This window comes from Syngnathoides biaculeatus, chromosome 7 (genome assembly GCF_019802595.1).
Source record: "Syngnathoides biaculeatus isolate LvHL_M chromosome 7, ASM1980259v1, whole genome shotgun sequence".
In the NCBI taxonomy this organism is placed as follows: Eukaryota; Metazoa; Chordata; class Actinopteri; order Syngnathiformes; family Syngnathidae; genus Syngnathoides; species Syngnathoides biaculeatus.
Window position 1 is genome coordinate 22909456 of NC_084646.1, and position 25862 is coordinate 22935317.

General features: G+C 40.6%; 1 protein-coding gene across 1 annotated transcript in view; it reads right to left on the reverse strand.

Annotated features, from left to right (window-relative positions):
* Positions 1–25862, reverse strand: part of fbn2b (fibrillin 2b) — an 81129-nt gene that overhangs the window by 33191 nt on the left and 22076 nt on the right. Inside the window, exons 5-10 of the mRNA XM_061825612.1 lie at positions 20680–20775; positions 20271–20366; positions 10313–10510; positions 8164–8289; positions 5231–5356; positions 194–346 (exon numbers count right to left, since the gene is read on the reverse strand). Coding sequence (XP_061681596.1) covers positions 194–346; positions 5231–5356; positions 8164–8289; positions 10313–10510; positions 20271–20366; positions 20680–20775 — 795 coding nt within the window. The remainder of the gene's footprint in view (positions 1–193; positions 347–5230; positions 5357–8163; positions 8290–10312; positions 10511–20270; positions 20367–20679; positions 20776–25862) is intronic.

The window sequence follows — 25862 nt, forward strand, 5'->3', positions numbered from 1 at the left end:
GTGCAAATTAATTGTCAAAACTCCACCCAAAATGTCAACCTTGGTGAAGGGCTGTGATCTACTGAGTGACGTTTTACTTTCAGCCTATTTACAATCAGTTGCATAAACGTTCCATATTCAGCATAATGTAAAAAACATTAACTGTTCTTGAAAGTTTAAGATTTACTCTATGTTAATGTGGGTTTACACTCACCAGACCCCCTCACAGGGCACATCTCAGGAATCTGTCCCAAAGCCCAACAGCGGCCGGTGTCGCAGCAACATTGCATCTTGGTGTACTGACCCGTCAGCTCAGCAGCACAGCGGCCATTAGCCAGTGCAGAGAAACATGTTCCCCCACGCTGGTCTGCAATGGGAAAGAATTTCGTTGGCAATATGACACATAAGACCGTAAACGTGGTCTCACATTTTTTTCTGAAATTACCAGTACAATTTCCTTTCGAGTTCAAACAGAAGAACATTTGAAGTTAAATGTAACAGTTAACAAATGATCTCAATGTTTTGCTGTCTACCAGGGGCACCAACGTAGCACGAGACAATGGATTTATTTTTCCTTCACACACATTTGGTCAGTTGTTGCTAAGCAGAGTTCATATGGCTCAATGAGAACTGCTGAAAAAAGTCTTTTGCTGATTAAAGAAATTGACCCCAATTACAAAACATGGAATTATTTTATAATTAGATGGCTAATGCAAACTAAACATTTACAAGATGATGTATCGGAGAAGGTGCGACTTATGGCAGGGCCCAAGCATGTCACTGAACCCCCCTTTAACCCAAGCCCCGAAAACATCAGGGATACTGAAATGGTGAAACACCGTTTAATGCTTTATCTCCAAAACTAAGTACTATAGAGTTGTTAATCTGTAAATTTTCAGCAACTATCTTCAAACATGTGCAAAGTATTTAGAAGCCATCTTTAAGTCTGAAATAGTTGCCATAGTTTCTCAGTATGAATCAATGCCAGATTTTATCAGATGGTGCAGGTGCACTTTAAAGAATATACTTAAAATACAGTATATACTTTCAGTTTATACTTTTATAAGGCAATATATACAAGAGGATTATACAGTACACCAAGTTGCATAATGATGCAAGGATATGATGGTTAACATTACAGGTGTACAAAAGGACGTCTGGAGTGAACAGAACAACAACATTGGTAGCAGGTGTGGTCAGAGATCCAAAAGACTGCACTCTTCAATTAGGAGGGACTGTGTTGTTATACGTTAGCTAATAAAACAAGTTCATTTTTCCCCGTCATGCAACTGTATTGCTCTCATGAAAAGGTCGCAGGTAATAACTGCTCTGAAAACAGCAGCCGTAAGGCAGAGGATGCTCTGCACCCTCCAGGGTGGTTGGGGAGGAAGTTATTTTATGGGTCGGCAGTGGGGAAAGAGTGCCTCGGGTCTCGACTAACTGCGAGCATCTGAGGGGGCGTCCCCCCCAAAAAAGGAGAGGGTTCTTATTTGTAACAGTTTGACAGGTCAAGGTCATTGGGGCAGAAGTTCGAGGAGCATGTGTAAGTTGAGAGAGAGATTGAGGGGAATGAGGCTATTACCTGGAAATCACTTGATTAGCATGAAAGCACCATTCATTCATTAAAGTATGTGTGTGTCTGTCAACGAAAGAGAAAGCTAAGCATTATTGGAGGGGGGGGGGAGGGTGCGTGTTACGGGCCCCACATCTCGATTATCTCACTAATGAGTAAGCAGTCTGGAATTAATCAGTTCCATGTGGAGCAATTCTTGCCAATTAGATCAGAACATTAGTGGGGCTCTGCGGTGTGTGGGAATTCATGACGTCTACACACACACGCACTCACACACTTGATATACAGATATGCATAATGTGCACAAACGCGACACTTGAGTTCAAACCCATTAAGATCCCATAGGACTCAACGAGCTGGAGGACTTCGATGGGATTTGCTGATGAGGATGACAAAGAAATATAATTAGAACCAGATGGTGGTTTCTGCCTTAGTGTTGTGCCACGAGACCAGCATATACTTTCATTTGAAGAGCGATGTTTACAGAGCCCAACTGAGTGGACAGATCTTTTATCCTGACTTCCACTGTGTGACTGGGCATGACGCTCTGATTCCTGCCACGTCCTCCTGACCGCCGCCACTGACTTCCTCTAATGTAGCATCAATGCAAAACATCCAGCAGACCCAGTCACTTTGCCTCCAAACAGCAGTCATAAACTCTGCAATTGGCCTTTTACCATCCATCCCTTTTCTTTGCCGCTTATCCTCACGAGGGTTGCGGGAGTGCTGGTTGCCAGCCAATCACAGGGCACATGGAGTAAAACAGACGCACTCACAATTACACCTAGGGGCAATTTAGAGTGTCCAATTAATGTTGCATGTTTTAGGGATGTGCCCGGAGGAAACCCACGCAGGCAGGGGGAGAACATGCAAACTTCACACAGGGAGTGCTGGGATTGAACCCAGGTCCTCAGAACTGTGAGGCCAACGCTTTCCAGCTGAGCCTCTGCCTTATTTATTTGGAGAAAAATAATTGTTGGGCACCAACAACCACAAAATGGGAATTCGATGAATTATTCATTTTGGGGGTATTTTGATGAGTGTATGTCACAGACGACTGATTATGATAACTCCTTCCATCCATCTATGCATCTACTTTCACTTGTCCTCACAGGTGTTGCAGGACAAATGGGAAGTTTTTCCCAGGGTCTTGAGTATGGAGCACCCCTGGGTTTTAGGAAATTGAAGTGCAGATATTTTGAAAGATTGTCCTGCCGGCGAGTCCTTTCTGATCGGCAAAATTCGTCCTCCCTCACTACCGCCCTCGAATAATTTTCCCTCGTGACCAAAATATTAGTGTGTTGGGTCTAATTCATTGAATTTACGTAAGCGAACCCAGATTGTGGTGGTGCGCCCTTGGTGGCACTCTCATGAAAATGTAAGTGTTATTGTACATCCATATGAATGAGGGGGACTGTTTCTACCATGACTATCTACTTTTCCAAAATGTTTTGATTCGAAAGTTCATGAGTTAAATACAGCCTTAACATGGGCAAGTACCGGTATGCTTACTTGCCCTGGTCTTGCACAAATCAGTCTCCTATATTGTACAATGAGTGGTTTTGTGCATTTGTAAAGTTCTTATCAAAAATGAAAGTTTTACTGATACATTCTTTATTTTATTTTTCTGTAACACTGTCAGTCTATGAGGCCCAATGCAGAATAGCTCGTGGCGTATTTCTCCCCATTCAAGTCGATGTTGAGCTCAGGCCAAGATGGAGGTGTGACCTGAGATTACGGGCTCGGAATATTCCAAGACGATATCAAACGGATACGTTGGCGGGTCTGGCTTCCTTTATATGTCTCCTCCGTGTCTTGTCTGGTTCAATTTGGAAGTGAGACAAAAGCCTAGGAAGGATGTACGGGGATTGCGTCTGGCACCTGTTGTATTTGTTATTGCTCTTTTTTTTCCCTTCTCTCCCTCCAAAAGGCTGAGGAGAAGCAAACCATCAACTAAAAGATGTGAGGTTGGGCAGCAACTCAGAGAACAGAGGGGAAAAAATTAACCATGAAGAATATGGATACATTTTGGAGAAATAGAATGCAAAATTAAAGGAGGAACTACCATTCAGCCTTTCCCCTGTACAGTGTTATATTTTTAAAAAAATCTACAGTCTCTCTTCAATAACTCCCTTTAGCCCTTTTCATTCACATAATTTGTGTTGATTTTAAATAAGTTCTCACACGCTCAAGTTAAGGTTATGACTCACAAGGCACCTTGTGACCAAACACAAGTGGACATATATGGGGATTTTTATTCCTGTGCGTCGGATTAAGGGGAATTCTTGGTACTTGACCGTTGAACTGAGGCAGAGAAGGCTCACTCTTGTTTGTCTGGAAAATAACAAGCGATATCGTACAGCGGTAGTCATGCTGTATGGGAGCAAAAGATTGCTGGCACATCACTAAATCATGTCAAAAACTTTTTTAGAAAGAATCTTGTATATATATTCCGATTTTTATAAAATTAATTATTACCTGTCTGTCTCCAGGCAAAACTTTTAGTACTGCATCACCAATTGCTTTTGATTCCTATTCCTCTCCACTGTTTCCCCTTCAAATCTTATTAATCTGATACTCTGAAGGAGACCACCAGAAATCAAAATCATGCACTGAATACTGATATCATAGAATGTCATTAAATACATTTATGTAAACATCTTGTGGAAACCGAAGCATGCAGCGCTGTGCTGCCGTCATGAATATTGTTGTCGTCATGACCATTTTCACAGGTGTGACAGTTATAGCTAATAATATATTTACTCAGGACTTAGCAAAGGACTCGTGGTACACATTTAATGGGGCTCTGACCAGATGTCCATTTCCTTGCTTTAGTTGTTTTAGGACGTGCATGTTTTTTTTGTGTTTGTAGCATTTCATTTTGCAGTTGCTTCCTGTTACTGAAGCATTTTGTTTTTGCTGTTTTTGTGATTGCAGTGTTTTTATCTTGCAGAATTTTTCATTTGCTGTTTTTTTTTCTGTTGATTGCATCATTTTCATTTTGTTTTTAAATCTTGCAGCACTTTTGGTCTACAGCACATTTGTCCCTGTCAGCCACCGTATAACTAGGGAAGGTATCTTTATTTTGACGTTGAGCTTGGTCTTATTAATAAAAAAAAAAAAAAAAAAATGGAAAGGCTATTTCAAGCAGACCCAATAACTACGTATCTCTGAACTACAAATTGTTGCATATTATTTGTCCATACAGACTAAAGAGCAGACTTCCTGATGTATTTTATAAGTCATTTACATATGTTTTTAACAAATTTCCTTCCACACCAGCAATCGTCTGAAAATTTGACAAATACGGCTTCTCACGCAGAAACCAAAAATAAAAACAAAAACATTTTTCTTTCATCGTAAACAGGTTTTGCATAACATGAAATGTATTAATTTCTTTCCTGGACTTAATCTTATAAGTAAACACCTGGTCGGTTTCCTGGGATAAACTTCAAGAATACAGCACATTAACACCTGGTAAAGTTTCATTGGGCGCATCAGTGAGGTATGCTGTGTATTGATGGCTCACCATGTATAAATTCATGCTGTGGAGGCCAAAAGGTACATCAAAGTATGTTTGTCCGCTGCAAATGTGCACCCATGCACATTCAGATACACGAGCCAACTAACGAAAGGGAAAAGCACGCGAATGCTGTCCGGACATTTGGCGGCACTCACCCACACATCTGGAGCCATCCGTGCTGGAGATGTAACCTCGTGGGCACGTGCACACGTAACTACCAGCCGTGTTGGTACACTCACCGCCATCACACACGCCGGGGATGGTGCTACATTCATCAATATCTGGAACACATTTATTTACAGGAGATCATCACATGTCCATTCTGGTGTGCATGGTGATGAGTAATCAGCATTTGGAAAATGAGGAGCTATATTATGAACACACACACAAAATCATATCCACAGTACATGTATTGCAATTGAAAACCAACATTACAACAAACACTTCAATTTGATTTTAAACAATAATCAATAAACACCACTGATAGACACATCCACAATTTTTTAAAATCTTTTTAAAATGATATTTAAATAAGAATTCAATACACATATTGTTATGATGACATTTTAGTTAAAGGTGAGAATATTATCTTTACAGAGGCAGAATTTTTGATACAGCTCTTATGTTATACTCCAGATTTTCTCATTTGAGCAGGATTAATCAATTCAAGCACATACGCAATAGGGCAGTCTAGTGTTTTTGTGGAAACCCGACTACTCATCCCCGAAGTTTATCTTATGAAGTAATTCTGTTAGAAGATATTGAAATTATTCTTACTATAATGATAAAGGAAACAGGACAGTAAATTGTGAATAACATTTTTTCATTTTCATGGAAAGATGGTATCATATTGTGCATCTCTCTTGAATATATTACTTTGGAATTATTGAGAGGACATACTCCACGAACATGGAATATTGTTCCACACAACCAAATGATCACTCATTTATTCCTGGCGACGATCGGTGCATGAAGTCATCCAAGCAATTACGTCTTTATTCTTTAAATGGGATTTGAGCTGCAAACATGAGATTCTGTCAACATAAAGCTGCTAATTCATTTATATTTCCATATAATGGGAGAGAAGAACTCAATAAATCCCAAATGATACGCCAATGACCCCTAAGTGTACCAAAGCACAGCGCTGAGTTGGCCCACCTAGGTATGTGCGGTATCCTTTATAACAACCCCATTAACTTATTATTATTCACTGGGGGATTGGGCTTGAATGGTTCTTGTTGCGTCGTGAGGGGAAACCCAAACTCACTTTGGGTTCCACGCTGTATCAGATTTTTATGGTGTGTGCCACATATTTTTATGCATGTGCAATTACTCCACCGCTGTGGGGCATAATTAAAGCTTTAGTGCTGTGTGGTTCAAATGGTTTCTGTATCATTATATGTTTTCCCAGTACAATTGTGTGTTAGTGCATTTTTCAGGACTGTATACTAGGAGGAAAAGTATTCAGGTAAACATTTTCATTCATTAACTAAGCCATCCAGCCATGAGCTAGACTCTAAATGCAACTAACATCTTAATTTATCCCACTGAGGTATCTTGAACGAGTGAATGCGTCTGGATGGATGGAAAATGGAGGAATGGGCAACGAAAAAGAACATGTGCCATCATTTGTGTGTGTCTACAAACGTCTACATTTCAGCCGAAACAAAATCCATGTGGACATTCAGACACAAACTCTGTGTCATTCTGCATCTGCAAAATGTAATTTGATGTTAGCGTGCTATATTAAAAATAAACAAATCAGAAGTTAATCGCCAGTTCCTCAGAACTTGCGTAACTTTATCACTCAATAATGAATTATTTGGAGGAGGACTTTTTCGTTATCCTTATTATTCGAGTGAGTAAAAGATGCCCGACTTCATTTGATTTATTTATTTTTTTTGCTAGTCTACACAACTCTAAAGTAAAGTCGAAAGTCTTCTCTCACAAATAGACCAAAAACAACAAAATACAAAAGAAAAAAAACGATACCCACATCTTTTCAAAATTTCAAAATTTGAAAACGATTATAGTTGCAATGTCATAACTCTACAGCAACTCCTCTTCTTTGAAGGTGTAATCTGTATGGTTGGTGCTTGTAATTAAAGTATGTAACAGAAAATATTTAAACTAGCCATTATGAATCCATTTATCTCATCTAAATACGAGGGCATTAAAGAAGCTGAGAGTGAGTGTAACTTAAACAAACCGAAAGTGTTCCTTTGTTCAGAAACCAACAGCTGGTTGGCAGAACTGTTAAGTGTAGACTCAAGTGAAAGCAGACCATAAAAACCAGGTGCCTTTTGAGCCAAAAACAATCAGACACCCACATCTTACATCTTAACTGCACTTTATCTAAATTGCCTTAAAGCCTCAGTCAGGATCTCAGATTGTGCTTAGAAAGGCAGAAACATGAAGAGCCGACCCAAATGGACCCCTGCTGAACGTTTCTACTCAGACCGTGAAAATCCTTACAGACTGATAATATATAATCAGAATTGTCCTTTTGTTTCTAAATGTTTTGTTAACCATTTCAGCTCTACTACAGTATTTTAGAAAATGTATGACTACTTTCACTCGTCCGGCCACATGATTAGGTACACTTATTGAGAACGGTCCTTCTGGTGCCTTTGAACGAAAATTAATTTTCATTCAAGAGTGGCAGGTTGTGTCATGGGACTTCTGGGAAAAAACTCAGAAATCTGATCGAATGTGTTTTTTGGTTACTAGAAAAAATATCTATATCAAAATGTTTTCGTTAAAACACTGCGGTGCAACTGGTTAGAGCGTTGGCCTCACAGTTCTGAGGACTGGGGTTCTAATCCCGACACTGCATGTGTGGAGTTTAAATGTTTTCCCCTTGCCTGCGTGGGTTTTCTCCGGGCAGGTCTAAAACCTGTTTATCTAGGGGGACCCTGGCAGGGGCGTGAAGTCCCCGACAACATAGCCCCTGGGATCATTGGGACACACAAACCCCTCCACCACAATAAAGTGACAGCTTCCAGGAGGGGTATTCTGATTAATATTCTGCTGATTTGAAATTGATCATTTCCAATTCTATAATTACACTTATTAAGACCAGACTCACCTTCACATTTATGGCTAGTTTCGCTCTGACGGTGGCCAGCGGGACATTTACACTCATAAGATCCCACGGTGTTGATGCAGTTACCTCCGGCACAAAGACCTGGTACTGCTTGACACTCGTCCACATCTACCAGCAAAAGAGAGCATATCAAATATAAATCCACAAAGTGGTGGCCATTTGTCAGATTTTTGTAGACGTATTAAAAGATTACACAGTGGGAGTGACTGCAGAATGAGTCATAACTTCCAGGAAGATGAGCTTGTTTGAACAGGAAACAACTTTGTTAAATGTAAAGTTTTCCCAGAATTCACAGTGAGTCACTTTTCCCAGTATTGATGATAGGTCAGTTGGCGGTGCTACTCGGGAAATGAAGGTAACGGCGTGCATACACATTTTCACCAAGTGGATTTATTTCCCCCTCGACACCCTTCAGAGTCCCAAGAGCTTTGAGCACGTGCAGCAGTAAGACTCTAAAAGAGGCTGTTTTCAATCTCCGGAAGACATTCAACCTCTGCTCCACTTGAAAACAACGCTGCCTGCTCTTGAGTACGAGACACAAAGAAAGCATGTCGCCGCCAACACTGCGATGGGGCCTGGAGTGCACTCCTTACATTTGGATTCATGCTCACGTGCACTTTGTAGTGGTTCCAGCAGGTCGTCATTCAAGGCTCTCTGGTAATTTGGTGACATCAGCATAGATATTAAGCGCAATAAACGAGGATGTGTTTAACCTACAGCTGCATACAAGCTGATATTTGGATGACACGTATACTTCTGTGTATATAATTCCCGGCGGGCTGAAACTTTCCTAAACTTTAATACCATGTGATGAAATAAACTTTTAGGTGATTTAGACACATGACTTGTTTATGCTTAATGACTTTTATATTCAATTTTCTAGCAAAAGATTACGTAAAATAGAAACTTTAAAGTCAAATAACGGTACACTGGTAAAGAGAAATCAAACTGGGATTTTTATGAAAAACATGTCTCAAGACTCACACACACAATGGATTTCTTGCTTTTTTTGTGACTTTTTGGCAAAATTCCAAAAGATGGACCAGCCTCAATAATACAAGAGGAATACATACAGTATATTACAAGGCAGCTCACATTCAAAACAATAAAACTTCATCTTTGTTCATCCGTCCATCACTTTTCCGTCAATTATTATTAAAAAGTTATCTCGTTGATTTTCTTTCACAGTGGTTATCTTATTTGATGCTAGTTAAAGCTCATAAAGTGATACCAAAAAAATCCTGTACAAAGATTTGATGACTCTGCTCATTTGACTAAAAAAAATTACGGTGGTGGCTTGAGGTCAGAGTGAGAGACTTTTTTTGGAGCTAAAAGCTGTCGTTCAGCCAATTTTTCCCCCTCCTCCTACCCGACGATAGCTGGGATAGGCTCCAGCACTTGTGAGGATAAGCGGCTCAGAAAATCATGATCGTGGGAGTGCTGGAGCCTATCCCAATTATCTTTGGGCAGGAGGTGGGGTGCACACTGAATAGGTTGCCAGCCAATCACAGGGCACATACAGACAGACAACCATCACACTCACAATCACACATTGGGGCAATTTAGAGTCTCCAATCATTGCATGTTTTTTGGGATGTGGGAGGAAACCGGAGTGTCTGTATAAACCCACTCATACATGGGGAGAACATACAAACTGTGAGGCAGATGCTCTGTGCCACCCCCTCTCACTATATTTCCATTACTTCATTTGGGAATGTTTGATTTTGTTCAACAAAGCTTCCACTGGAATTAGAACTGATTATGTTGCATCAAACTTTGCTAAAGCCCAATTTCTTTGTCAGATTTTTTTCTTCACATTCTATACTTTGTATAACTAGCTGACCTTTTGTTGGGAGTTTGACTTCTCTATCTTTTGTCTGTTCCAGATCTTTATGACTCCAAATGATTTTTTTTTTCCATTTTGAAAAAAAAGATACAGTTACAGAAACTGGGACACTCCTACAGATATGTAAACATGCCTTTTCCCACGAAATACGCGTCCGGTACATGTAAACAGGCCTCCGATTTGTTGACACTGACCTAGACATGTTGCGGGGTGTTTAGTCGAGGTGATGACATCATGAGTAATGTTTGCCGCGGTGAAGAACATTAGCAAAGGTAATTATCTGACCTTGGCATGCTCCGGTCCGGATGTTAGGGATGAAGCCTCGTCTGCACGGGTGGGGCTGGGCGGGGCACTGTTCGCAGGGGTGTCCCCATGCTCTGCCAATGGTGGCGCAGCATAGTGTCTTGGTGCACACGATTCCACTGAGCTGGCCCTGACACATCTGGTTGTTCACCTGCGTGAAACACGGCCCAGTCCTGTAGTCTGTTGTGGTGAGAGCAGAAATGATTGGTTAATCGCGGACATTTGATTGAATTATGATAACATTCTGAGTCATCCCATTGACCACATCTGGGGCTGCGGAGAAGGATTAATTTAGGAGATACTAAGATTTGAGTCACTGATCTTCAGCAATACATCACACTATGACTTCAACAGCATGACCAATTCACCATGAAGCTAATCTTCACTTTTATTGTTTTAAATCACTTTGCATCAATGACTGGACCGCAAACAAAACAAAAAAACATTTACAAGTAGCAGCTTTTAGCAAGAACTAACAAAAAAAGTACAAGTGCGGGTAGCAGCTTAACTTGACTCATGACAGCAAAGGTTAGCCACTGCCAGACAACTACAGCCCTGCACTGGATATATAAACACCCCAAAAGTGGTAGCAATAATTAGATAACAACAGAAAGTTATATTGGCCTCGTGACAATCATTCACTCCTTAGTTGAATGCCACGATGGGACAATCCATTTTCATTTGAGTGCAAAACTGTACACACTCATGGTAACATGCCTCATGCGAAGCATGCTCTCCATTAGACAAATGTCAGATGGATGTGCATATTTGTTTTACCCGGAGACAATAGCATTGACAGTGCAGATAACGAAAGCAAAGAAAAAAACATGTTTTTAACAATACAAAATGTTCTTCCTTTCAATCGCATGGAGCCCCTTAAAAGAGAAATTACAACCAGAGTAAACAAGTTACATTTTAAAATAACGAGATTGACGCAGGGGGATATCAAGGTGAGACTGTACGGTCAGGAGTTTGGTTAGTGACATGGAGAAAAGAGGGCGGTCTGCTCCGGTGTGACCCACAGAAAGAGATGGAGAGATAAATTAGTGTGGCGCCGAGTACAGTTAACAGACTGATTGCCATGGCTGTTCCTGGTGCCCCATGAAAAGTAATCACATACCGTGTGAGAAGGATGTATAGGAGGCGCGGAAAGAAAGAAAACAACGGGGAAAAAGTAGGTCAACGTGAGCAAAGGCTAATGCAGCGTTCGAGTTCTCAGCCACCTTGTCTTTGTCCACTTTCGTCCACAGCAGTGGAATTCCTGCCTGCGCTTTGGCCTCTATTTAATCTTCCCAAGGTCTTCATACGCTACTGAGCTTGTTCTGTCATGATCCTGCCGCTCCAGCCCGGGCTTTGCGGGTGCCCGCGCGGTCACGCTAATTGGGAGGAACACACCTGCGCCTCATGCGGGCTGATTATCCCGTGTATATATAGGACCCCGATGACGACCGGTGCTCGGCCAGATCGTTGAGGTTCATGTCCCGTTGTAGCACTCTCGTATCCCTGATTGTCAACCCGTGTGTACCGACCTTCGCCTGTTCTCCGACCGACCCCGTAAGCCTGACTCCTTTGACACTTCTGCCTGCCTTGATCGATCTCCCGTGTACCGACTCCTGCCTGCCCGCTGACCTGCTCTCTTCGCCCGACGTCCCAACTACCGCTGCTGCACCTGACTGCCTGCCCCGACCTTCTAATAATAAACGTTTTTCCCCGAACTACCTTGCAACTCCCGAATCCTGCATTTGGGTCCTACTTCCGTTCCGTTGGGTCGTGACAGTTCTCATGAGGCTTTAGTAGGATTTTATTTGAAAACAAAAGTTTCAGCGATTCATGTTCTTTCATACTTATCCTGTTCAAGGTCATGTGGAAGTTGAAACCCCTCCCAACTGACTCGGTGCAAGGTTTACAACAAGCACTGATCGGCTGTCAGTTACAGGGCTGACACGGTAATCCCATCAAACAGTACAGGTAGTTTCGGTTCACCACTGTATGCTCCTTGTATTGTCTGACAATGTATGCGTGACTCTTTCATTGAGGAACTGGTCTCAGTTGGAGGCAATGGGGACAATTACAATATTTTTGACATTTTGGTCTCTGACTTTGAGTTCTTTTAATATAGGATGCTCTAACTGCTATACAAACTAACTTTGAGTGTCTGCTAATAAATGGCATAGAAAATGAAAAAAAAGTGTGGCTTAATCTCAAATGCAAAAATTTAAATGTTTTAATTGACACCCCCATAGTTCAGGTCATTTGCAAAACACCTTGGGGTGAAATGCAGGATAATTAAACATGAAAATGACTAATGATATTGAAAGCTTTTTGTTCAAAACAATAAATTGCTGTGGTTCTCCTACGTGACATAATCTTCACCGAGAGTGCCTAATGGGGCGATCACTATCTACCAGTCGAGTTATGGTCGATCGCGAATGCGTGCAAAAAAAAACCCGTCATCCATCTCGTCGCATTCAATATGTCAATCGCAGGCATAGATTGACTGACACTCTGTTTTACCAATCCAGGCCTCTTGTGACATGTCACTGCATATGTGCACATAAAGACATGTTCTAGCAAGCTGGATTTCGATTTATCGTCCGTCTCAAGTTTTCTCCATGGCAGTCGCTGTGATGTCCCTCCTGCTTCACATCATTGCGGCGATAATACACTCAGCACAACCATTTTTCTGTTTCATCTCCTCAGGTCTTACTTCTGCTCTGCTTTCTTGCCATCTTGCCTCCTTAATTCCACTGACATGCCTTCCCATAAGGAAAAAGACTCTGGGGTCTCTGAGGCGGGCTCTCCTATCTCTGGGATTGAGGTCACCGAGGTGGTCAAACAGATCCTTGTTGGCAAGGCCCCGGGAGTGGATAAGATTCACCTGGAGTTCCTAAATGCTCTGGATGTTGTGGTGCTGTCTTGGTTAACACACCTCTGCAATTATTGCTTACACATTGAGGACAGTGCCTCTGGATGGGCAGACTGAGGTAGTGGTCCACCTTTTTAAAAAAGGGGATGGAGAGTGTTTTCCATATACAAGGAGGGTCACACTCCTCAGCCTCCCTGGTATGGTCTATTAAGGGTTGCGCTGTAGAACATGGATGGATTTACAATTTAAAAAAAAAAAAAACTACAGAACATGTCCTCCATGTCATTTTACTATCTTACTTTTTTGTTCATACAGTATGTGGATTTGATTGTTGGGGACACTTTTCTGAAGTGAAGTGTAGTCCTATTTGGACATACTAGATGTGAATTCAGTGGACACTTCGGAGCATGAGGTCAGGTGTCATAGGACAAGAAAACAATCCAACATGGGAAAATATTTTTTTCTTGTTCACATTTTGTTAATCCTAAATGCTTTCCAGACCGCCATGTAACATCCATGTCTTGTCCGTCAGGTTTTTATTTAACACATATTGTAGAGAGGCCAATTCCGAACCAGCCCAGAGTTTGTTTCAGGCAACTGATACACTGGTAAACTTTGACCTTGAAAAATTAGCCAAACGGTCATAGTTGGCAATCAAAAGAGATGATGCTTTCGCCTTATCCAGAAAACGTGACGGCTCATCTATATCTGTAGCTTTTATACTTGGATGAAAGTTGGAGTGGAGAAAGACAAAATTGTTTCAAGGTTGAAGTGAGAAAAAAAAATGATTCTGTCTGGAACTAAACTCTTCAGCACTTTCCCATCATTGCTGTCCAATTGTGGGATTGTAAAAAGAGGCTAGGGCACTGACCCAAGCAGTTGGAGGAAAAGACAAGTGGTGAGAGAAAAGAGGTACAAAACCTATTTCAGACTCATTAATAATGGCAGAGGCAGTTCCAAAACTCCCAAGAGGTGGACTGGAATGATAAGAAACTGGAAATATGAGTTGATTGCATGGTCAGGAAGCCATTATCATTCATACAGACGGTCCAATAAAAGGAGGTCAATAAGTCAAATGAATAAAATTCCGTTTGTGTGTGTGTTGTGCGTGTGCGTGTGTGTGTGTGTGTGTGTGGTGTGTGTGTGTGTGTGTGTGTGTGTGTGTGGTGTGTGTGTGTGTGCGTGTATCTGTCAGGGCATGCATGTGATTTCCAACCGGATGTCGTATCGAGAGTTTGTACAGCTGGTAATTTGGTTGTAGCCCTGTTGTCATGTAACACACCTGTTGTGCGTGTGCATGTCCGTATGCTCTGCACACACGTCTTGCAGTCTGATTGCATCATTTTGTTTCTTTCCACTGATATGAATAAATGACTAAGTTTCACATTTATTTATTTGTGTATGTGTGTGTCTTTGCGTTACTTCCAACCATAGCAATGTTTCTCATTCTTATCACAGCCATTATAAACAGGGCCAAAATGTCTCTGCTACTTCAATGAAGTGTAATGTTGTGTGTAAAGTGAAGCAGAGAGGAGAGGAGAAAAGTCGTCTGCAGTCCAAGGAACTCAAACAGGAAACTTGGATAAACTTAAACACTTATCTGTCCTTTCATCTATTCAGGGTTCACAGTGTATAGAGTACTTTGAAACGAGATGTTATGATGTCTGAAGCTAAGCCAATGTGAAGAAAAAAAAAAAAACCTCCATCACGGCTTTGACCTTTTTTTGGAGGGGGAAATGTGCCCTCACAAAGGTACCCAGCATTGGAACACAATAATGGCAACACTGTTGAGTACAAGGAGGGTCTATCCTCAGTCGGTGTATTGTAGTGTTTACTTTTGGATAAAATTGCTGCATTTTACATTTGATTCAAATAAATTGGTTATTTAGCATTGACCTCGCCATTCCAACACCATGACTTTTGGAAACATTGCCACTGTGAAAACCAGGAACGACACATCCCATTGGAATTAAGCTTTACAGATAACAGCAACTGGTACCAAATCATAATCCGGGTACTGGTATAAAGGAATAAACTATTATGAAATCCAGTAGCATTTTCAAGGACGATTAATACATTCATCAGATACCACACAAAGTTCAGGGCTTAACCTTAAGCACTGTAAATTCACTTGCAAAGAAATATTCACATCTCCTCTTGTTTTCACTGTAATTCTGATAATATGGAGCCCATCATTCTGAAGACAGAATTTCCTGGTGAACCAGATTCATTATCAAGATTTGTCTGTTTGCAGAACACTAAGATTATTGGGGAGAAAGGAAACGCCGACAGTCCTCCTCGCGATTTTTCACTGTGCAGAAGAACAATTTGAAACCTGTACATTTGCCCAATAACTTCAAGACATGCTTATTTTCACACATTAGCCAATCACAGTGGTCATTCACTGCCTGCCTTCCTCTTATGTCTTTAACGTTGGTTGACAAATCACCTCATTTGTGCATTAACACCCACAACTGGAAGTCCGGAGCAGATGTTTGTCAGTGACAGAAAAACTTGGCAAATTTTCCTAGTAGAGTACATGAAAAATTTACTCTGACTCAATGTTCCCTCTAAACTGCGCAACTGCAGATTTGCGCACTTGTCACGCACTGTCAGCACAGATGAAAACTGATCGAGCGCAGTGAAGTGCAGTATGACCTCTTTTTTTTTTTTATATATAACACGTTAGCACACTGCCTCTTGCAATGAGCTTCTGCTCGGCCACACACTCTACTTAGTACTTTACCTGACCCCGCCCACCTCCACTCTTAAAGGGGTACACTCATAATTACATATACGGCCCACCACCAGTGCTTTAGTCTAGGCAACATAGAGCAAAGAGTTAGACATGCTGCTTACATTTACTCTCGATAATAATGGTAAAGGTTAATAAAAAAAAGAAAGAAATTCTGTTGCTCTAATGAATATCAGAATATGTGAATAATGGAAGAAAAAATGGTGAAACTTGATGACATTTTCTCTTTTTTGGTTAAGAAGGTCAGGTCTGAAGCCAAAGTAGAAAGTACAAGATAAGATGGTGTATATTGTTAAAATTCCATCTTGGCACAGCCTGATCAAGGATGAAAGCACAGACAATACAGTGCACAAAATGTTAATTCTGTATCTTAAATAGAGGAGGCAACATAAAATTAACCTTAACACTGTTTGGGAGCATCATTCAGCTTTCAACATGCATTGCTGAACATATTCTGTAAGCAATAATTCAGTTTTATGCCAAGAAAGACAGATGAGCATATCATTGTGTTAATAACAAATAAATGAAACAAAGTTGGAAGCGACATTTAAAATTTATATTTCATAGTTGGCTTGGTTTAGTAGGCAATGTATTTTTTTGTTTCTTGACATTTTCAGTGTCATTGTTCAAAAACACAAAATTGTTCTTAAAAATGTTCTAATGGGAATGTAATCTGAACCTTTTAATGAGCCATGTAACTTCAATGGATGATACTGATTGACCACAGTGCATCCGTCTGACGTTGCTCACAGTGGCCAAAGGGGGCGCTCATCGGCTAAGTGTGTTTGCTCAGACACGTAAAAAATAAGAGGGAAGAGTGCTACGACTGTGTCAAACTTTAGGCAAAATGTGACCAGTCAAAGTCTGGAGCCCTGAAGTTAAAAGTGGACAATTTGTGACAAGTAGTAGGTCTCTGGCGGCAGGGTGGACGATTGGTTAGCACATCTGCCTCACATATCTGACCTCAGTTTTGTAGAGTTTGCATGTTCTCCCCTTGCCTGTGTAACAGGGTCAATCTTTACATTGAATGAAGTGTCTGTATAAATACACAAAATCTGTTATTGCCTGACACTACACCACACAACTCCAGTGGTGGTTTTCTCCAGTACTCTCACATCCCCAAAACATGCATGGTGGGTAAAAAGATAACTCTAAATCGCCTGTAGATGTGAATGCAGGTGTTAATGGTTATTCACTTATATTTGCCCTGCGATTGGCTGGCGACCAGTTCAGGGTGCACCCTGCCTCTTACCCGAAGTCAGCCGCTAAAGCACGACTGTTATTCAGCGGTAACATGCAGAGGAAAAAGCCATTTAAGAATGCTCCATCGCCCATATTGTAAAACTGGTATACTACTCTGTGCTGTGTTTTATGGCATGTTCCAAACACCACTCGATATGACATTTTACAGCGTCTCCACGCTGATTTAAGAGGAGTTTACTGTGAGTGCGATGTTCTGAGGCCCACACTATGACTGTATGACTATACAATTTATAGTCACACAGGAGATCAAATGTTGTCTGTGGGAATATTTTGTTTCCACAAACACACTGACATCATTTCTTGCACTTGGGAGATTATATTACTTTGTGATTGTTGGGAAGGCAGGGACTGCAACTTGGAGTCAGAACAAGTCAATGAGGCTCAATAAATGGAAAGGACTCCAAGAATCAAACTTTTACAAAGGTACGTGAAAATGTGGCGTAAATGATGCCCAATCATCACTCCTGTTATTATCAGTGCATATACAAACAAACTAAAAACTCACTAATTCAAAGAATAAAAACAGCGTTTAAAGTTTGGTAGCTTTGAACAAATCTGAAGTGTTTTAATGGAAAAAAAAGCATTTTTTTTTTGGAGGGAAGGGGGGACCGCTTAGGGTGTATAACGATCTAACAAAGTGCAAGTACAATTTTGCACACTCAGGTGTCCAGAGGCACAATGGGAGTCTGGAAAAAAAGGGGGGAATGGAAGGCCAAAAGACAAAAAAAATTTTTGCAAACTTTCAAGACAAAAGCTGTATCAGATCTCAAATGACCGACAAAAAATAAACAAGAAAAAATGGGGGAAAAAAGAAAAGAAAAGAAAAATGCCACAGGAGTATTTTGAAAATGTTGTTTAAAATGTCCTTTTTCTTTTCACACATTTTTTTAAAAATACAATTACGTATATGAGCGATGTTAGTAGACTGGGAAATTTTGAAATTATTGTTTTTGGGGGGAGAGCCTAATAGTTAAATGAGGACCTCTCTTGTAACTCTTGTATTGGATCTTTTACATCATACGGTTGTATGGAGTGATAGTGAGCGATACATGTCATTCTTTCAGTGAAACCTTTGGCAAAAGAAAACAGACAAGGAAAAATTTTGGAGTGTATTTGCCCAAAGGGTTTGTGGACGCAGCTGGGAAGTCCATTTTTATTTCTGCCTCGCTTCCTCCATCCATCCTTCACTTCCAACCTCCTTCTTTTCTCCCCTTACTTATATCAGGAAATGTCCACAATCATTGGACAAAGCAAGGTTAAGCAGTGAGTCCTGTGATCTTGTTGGGGAATTATGGAGGAAGGGATGGTGTTATTTTTTGCCAGATGTCACGATAGCTCCTTCTGACACATTCAATCCCCTAAATGATGTGTTTTTCAACAAACAAGACTTTAAACCCTCCTGTTTATTGGAAACAAGTGGGACGGCAAAGACACAAAAGGCAGAGATGATGGAATGGTAACACAAGTTGGAGGAAACACAACAAACAAGGATAAAAGCAAATGGCAAGGTGAGCCAACACAGCAAAACAAATGTCTAGTGGCGTGAAAGACAAGTGGATGGAAAAAGGGAATCTAGAAGAAATAGAAGAGGTGTGCAAAACCACCACACAATAGCTTTTTTATGACCCCCCACTTTTTGCCTCACCACTTCTTCAAATGACTTGTTCTTATGGGTCAAGTTCCAGCGGACTTATGACCAAACTCACCTCAACTGACCGCAACAGAACAGTATACGCGATTTTCTAATTAGTTTTCATGAGTGGTCAATTGTGGGCTCCCAGTTTTTCTGCGATTTGAATCACAGGCAAACAGCAATGCAACATGCAGTTGTCACTTCTAATTAAAAATGCCACGTTGTATGACATGTTCTTTCACAACGGTTACTTTTACTTTCAGCGTTATCGAGCAAGACCCAACCAGCTACTACTTGGCTGCATCAGTACAGCATGTACATGTATTGAGCTTCATAATAATAATCGATATTTGTAATTTCATTGATTCCTTTTGTTGTTTGCTTTTCACTTGGTGCAAAAGTTTTGGAAAAATCAGCTCCTGCAAGAGAACCACAACACAACCAATTGCTGTATCAGGCGGTACTGTAGAAGAATGTAAGAAAAAACATGCATAGCCAAAATGGCAAAACCAGGATTTGCTTCAAGCTAAATTGAATGAAACCATCCGTAAAATTTCTATTTCTGAATATTTTTACAAATGGCAAAATGATTACAATGAAAACAGCTGTTAAAATATCCCAAGCTAGTGATTAACTTTTGAACAAGCTGGACATGAAGACACAAAAAGCCCCCCACAATCCATTTGAGGATCACTGTGGAGCTTTTCCAAGTATAAAGGTTCAAATATCTCTGAGCTTTTACTTGTGTTGTTTTTCATCCACCAAAAAGCTGCATCCATCCCCTCCCTCTATTCGTCATCATTTATAGAATAAATCTGGGCATTATAAATGACCACATTAAAGTTGTGTACTGAAAAAAAGTATAAATGTCTAAGTACTTGGTGTCTCACCCCAATTATCGATGTCTGAAAAAAAGATTTTCCCGACAATATGTTTACAAAATAAAAAGTAAAGACATTTATTTGTATTTATTTTGTACTTTTGAGTATTGAATGCGTTTTCTAAAGTGTTCATATTAGTTGGTGTCGTTGATGAATTGGAGCCTATCCCAGTTGACTTTTGGCCTCGGTAAACCCAGGTCAGGTCACCAGCCAATTCGATGCAGACAAAAAACAATTTTCACAGTCACACCGATGTAGAATTTTGTCCTTAATGAATCTGACATGCATGTTTTTTAAATGTGGGAACACGTACCTGGAGAAAACCCACACAACCATAGGGAGAACATATAAAGTTCACACAGGAAGGCCTTAGCCGAGATTCAAACTCAGTTAATATTGACCTTCAAAATGTATGACTTCTCTCTTTAAAAAGAACACATATGTCACTTTCATTTTCACGCGAAAGGGATTTTTTGGGGGGAGATTTGTTTTTTCTGGAAATCAAGTATTCAGCAAATATGCGGATAAGAATAAGCTCTCACCTCTCTCGCACTGAGGGCCAGTGAAGCCATACACACAAGCACATCTGTTGGGGCCGATGCAGCGTCCACCATTCTGACAGCCATTCTCGCACACAGCTTTAAAAAATAAAATGAAATTTAAATTACTTATTGAGCAATATTTTGATTTCAAATTCAAATGTTCTGGTCAAGTGAAGTTACTTGTATAGCCCTTAATCACAAAAGAGTATCAAAGGGCTCCACAAGCCCACAGTTGGCAATGATTGATAACATCCCCAAATTTAACCCTCCAAGTTCTCGTGAGTATTTTAGTGTGTTTCTTTGTAAAGAATGAAAACCACATTAGATTAGCTGTGCTTGTGTACCTAATGATATAGCCAGTGAATGTACATGCAAAACATTTATATGCAGTACCGCTGTTTGTACTCACGTTGTCCGCAGTGGTTGCCCGTGAAGCCTTTTGGGCAGGTACAAGAGTCCTCAGCACAACTGCCTCCATTCATGCACCTGACATTACATGACTGAACTATAACAAAAAGAAAAAAAAAGTTAGCAATGAGGTCCATAAAGGAGAAGATGAACATACAATCTGGTGTTTTCTTTTTTTTTTTTTTTTTTTTTTTGTGAGTCAGGTTTTATTGTCTTCAGATGTCCAGTAAAGTGGGTGTGCTGGAGCCAATCCGGGTATCAGGGTAGAGTACACCCTGAACTGGTTGCCAGCCAATCGCAGGGCACATAGAAACAAACAACCATTCACATTTACATTCAGGCCCAAGGCAAATTTAGAATCTTCAATTAACCGACAACGCATGTTTTTGGGAAACCACAGTTCCTGGAAAAAACCCACACAGGCAGGGGAAGAACATGCTAACTACATCCAGCCAGGGCCATGATTTTAAACCGTAAGAACAATGAACAGAACAATGAGGCAGATGTGCTAGCCATTTGCATTTGATTTTGTGCTTAGGCATTTTGGTGCACAGGCATGAAAAACAGTCATGAACTGTCCGTCTTTTATATATTTTTTGGGCCACAGGCGTGAATACCACGCAGACACGGAGACGTGGAGCAATCAGTAAACTCAAATCTGCGGGGCGGCTCTCCCCATGGGCAACTCCAGAGTGGAAGAGAGTCACCCCCTTGTGAGAAAACTGGTACCGAAAGCCTGGCTGTGTGGTGAGGTAACCCCGAACCTTGTTTTAAGTCGAGGCCGACTCTAGCCAGTTGGAAATTCTCTTCCCCTGCCAGAGTCCCACAACCCTAGATTCAGTTTTTTAATACGTAAGCGTAGAATTATAGTTTAACAATATAGTTTACATTTCCTGTTGCCCAGTCTAAATTCACCTGAAGAGTTTGTTCCTAAAAGAGCACTGAGGGTGCACAAGACATCAGCACTGCTTCTTCAGCAGCTTTGTCTCAGCAAACGTCAGGCTACATTCTGACAAGCAGAGCAAAAGTCATCAATAAATAGATCCTGCTGTATGCTGCAGTCACTAAGGAATTTACACGGTGAGGGAGGAGGACTTGGTATAGTTAGGAGAAAAGGAGAAAACAAAGAGCAGGACCCACCAGAAGATATGATTATTGTGATGAGAAGCAGGATTCTGCAGGCAGTCGCCTGCATTAGCCAAAATGCCGTAGGTTTACAAATTAACAAATATGTCACCCTAGGAATTTGTTATTCAATCATTTTTTAATTTTGAGTTTGTGACACATTTATGTCACAAGCTATTCCTTCCACCCTAAAATCAAGTGGTATATCTGTTTCATGTCGTACTTCCAAAATAAATCAAACAAAATCCAAGTGGTCCACTCACGTACTGTATGCATACACAAATCAATTAAAAAAAAGTGTTTTGTTTAAGATTTAACTGTGGCAAAAGATGTACTCTACACTTGACCCCAGGGGTCACCAACTTGGGGCCAACAGGGACCGAGTAGCTTGTTCTAGACAATTGAGCTCACCAGCGAGATGTGTCTAAATTGTGTCTGTTGATATTCTAAATAAATTCATTCATGAAAAGAAAGTTATCTCACTTTTCTGTAGCCATTCTTTTTTAAATCACATTTGCATTTGCGTTTATGGAAATGAGAATATTACCCCCCAAAAAAATGTTGTGTGGTTCAAAGGTCACAATTGTAGCACATGCCCAAATTATAGCAATGGTGGAGAAAAGCTAGCAGACTCAACAACAACGAGGAGATGATTTATCCTGAAATAATTTGACCAAATGTTTTGAGAGGTTTGCATCAACCTGGTGGTCTTTTGCATTAATCAGTACCAGAAAGTATCTCTCAATTTAAAAAAATTTAATGACCCAGAACACCACTTCTATCGAGTGCCATTTGAGTTATCCAATCGCTGCAAAACTCAATGCGATCTATATGACTCTATTCTATGTTGGCTTTTATGTAGGCTTAACGGGATGATGGCTGGTTGTCGTTTAGTCCTTGTGTGTTTGTTTTCCTTTCTTCTTCCACATTCCTGCATTCACCCTCATGCTTTCAACATCCTAATCGCAAGTTCAACATTAATTTCCTCTTTCTCTTTCTTCATACATGTTTTCTTTTTCCACCATCTGTTTATGTCTCTTGCTTTCACATTTCTGGCATGCAGAGCCCTCGCTGCAGCAGAGGGGAGCTAGCCGGGGACCCTCCGGCTCAAACCCCCTCTAATGAGATCCTCAACACGATGTATGCCAACCAACAGCAGGCATTGTAAGCCACCCACTAGTTTGACTAAATTAAAGTAACTAAATGCCACGCAGACTTCACTTTTGTGAGCTAAGGTGCGATTCACTGTCAACAAAGCCCTTGTTACTTCTTGTGTTTCATGTTTCGAGACCAATTCTCATTCACAACACTTGGCAGAAGGTACTTTTGGCCTGGTTGTGCCTCGGGATGACAAGGCGATAAATTAAAGCTAACAGTGTCAGATTGGGATTGGCTGGGCTTTTAGTCTAGCGTGCAGTTGTGTTTTTCTCTCTGTGGTTGAACTCATCTTAAGGGAAAGCAGTCAAGTTTTTCTCTCAGGGTTGGAACATCGGGCACATTGCAGACGATGTGTAAGTTCTATTGACTTGACTCGAGCCCAGATGCAGAACACGGAGAATGATCGCACAAGAAGAGAACAAATAATGGCAAAAATTGTTCCAATGTGTTCCACGCATCAAGCACACCTTATAATGTGTTTGGTAAGATCTAAGACTCATTCTTGGCCTTTAGTGGTGCAGGAAACTGATCTTTTCTCCTAACACAAACAAGACATGGGACGTGGTGTCTGAGAGAGCTGGAGTGTGTGCTATGTTTTCTTTGTCAGAGGAGCTGGATGGGAGGAGGACGGGGAGGAGCGCAAGCAAGCAAACAAGCACATTTGGCGACAGGAGAAGATGATCTCACTGGCTAACTTTGCTTCCTTGCACCTCCTCCTCGTGCGCTTTGCATCCTCTGCATGTCGAGAGTGAGAGAGAGCTGGAGTGAGACAGTTCACCCCAATGACCCGTGCCTGGAAAGCCGCACGTGCACAGCAATGGCCTGTTGGGGGATGTGCGTTCTAAGGCGTTTGCTAGTCCGTGGAGCACCACAATGCACCTCTGTCTTATAGCTCGCGCTGTCGCTCAGCTGCTCACATCTGGGTGCTTTTTACGAGAGGCTGCGAAACACAGGAAGTCGATGCGTGTGTGTCGAGTCTGTGAGTGGCTGTGCATGGATTTGTGTGTTTCTGTGTGATGGAAAACTAGGGAGCTTTATTGCTGTGTTGTGTTCTGATTAGCACAGCCCAGAGACGAGTGACAAAGCAGTCTACGTTTTTAGATTGTGCATGCATACATACATACATACATACATATATAAACTGAATGGTGTCGAATGTCAATTGTATTGTTTTTGTGCCATTGAAGGATGCAATTCTGTAGTCACATAAAGCTGACTTTAGGGATACTCTATGTCAAAACATTTTTTTTTTTGCTAGAGAGCAAAGATATACTGCATTTGACTGTAATTTAATGTATTCCTCGTTTAAAAGAATACAACTGTAAAGTATATTCATTACAATGCATTGTAACCCACACTGTTTGAGTAAATGTTAATGTGTAATTAGAATTCAACGATTGAGAGAACTCTAGGATGGGTTTTCATAAGAAGGACATTAATTTGTTAGAGAAAGGCATGAGCGTATATTTGTCAAGTGCAGTCAGTGTCTGGCATTTCAAAAAATTCTCCACATTCTGAGAAGAAAATCCTATAAACAGTAACTGACAATATAAGCAATTGGAACAGGGACTGAATACCTAATCATGTACAATAAATTGTAGGTTTTAAATGCTGAGTTAAGTAACTACAAATAACACAGAAGTGGTTACAGTTGAAAGCAAATAATGTCGTAAACCAATTAGAGATATTTGGTCTGTAAAGTTCAAACGCATTATCAGTTTTCTGGGGGTAAGCAATCATTTCTCTCTTGCATCACACACCTTAAAATGTGATTTATCATGAAGGAGTTTGGACTTTATGATGACACCAAAATCTAATTATAAATGGCCCTTCTCTGCCTTCCCAGGGTTCACGGGTGCCAATTTTCAATAGCCTACAGATGCTTGTCGATCTGATGACAGCTGTTTCTCGGCCTCAGTGCAAGAATGTTGGTGGCAATGAAATCTTAATAATGGTTATGAGGAAGTGGGGTTATTAAAAATGACCCTCGCCACTGTTAAGTACAGCTGCCCAACCCACTTCTCTGTCAGGGTGACATACAACCTGCTTCCTGGGAAGTGATCTCTATCTTCAGGTAATCAATACGCTGACTCAAGCACACAGTAATTGGGAAAAAAATGGGTGTGGTGAAAATGGGTGTTTTTATACAGTACAGTATGAAGAAACTCCTTTAAATGGGACACTGTTTTCTTTAAACCTTCAGTTTAAAGTTTATGTGCTGTTATCTGAGACTCGCTAAAACGTTTGCTCAAGTGTATAATAAAGGTAGACTCACCTGGTAACTCTAAATGTAGCTAAATTGCCTTTATAAATGATGGAGTCTGTACAAAGATAGACTTGAGCAGTTAACACATTGAAGAGAATGCAATCAATCTATTAATAACATGGTGTAAAACCTGCGAAAATATCCAATTGGTGAAGCACAATGCAATGCAATGAACAAACTAAGAACTTATTAAAGAAGTATAACAGAGTTCATATACATATATAAGTTAATCATTTGCTAAAAACAGTTTGAACAGTAAACATCTTGTCGTTGTAGAGTAATCAATTAAATATAGGTTGAACATGATTTGAAGCTAATTGTATTGTTTTTATTTAACACAACATCCCAACTTCATTGGAATTGGGTTTGTTTGTCCAGTGTTTTTGTTTTTGTTTTTCTATGTGGGGGTTACATTTTCTGTGAGGCGGGGGTGGGGCAGCAAAGAAGGTTTGGTCACCACTGGCTTAAGGGTTGGGCAGACACTAGATCTCAATTTTTCCTGCTATCAAGAACATTCATCCATTGTTTTTTTTTATGCTACTCAGAAATTGGTCCCAACACTAGTTGCATGAAAGTCAGCTAGAATTTGGGCAATTCCTTGGTTCCAACTTGTTGTAAAGAGTTTGGGTATGCTT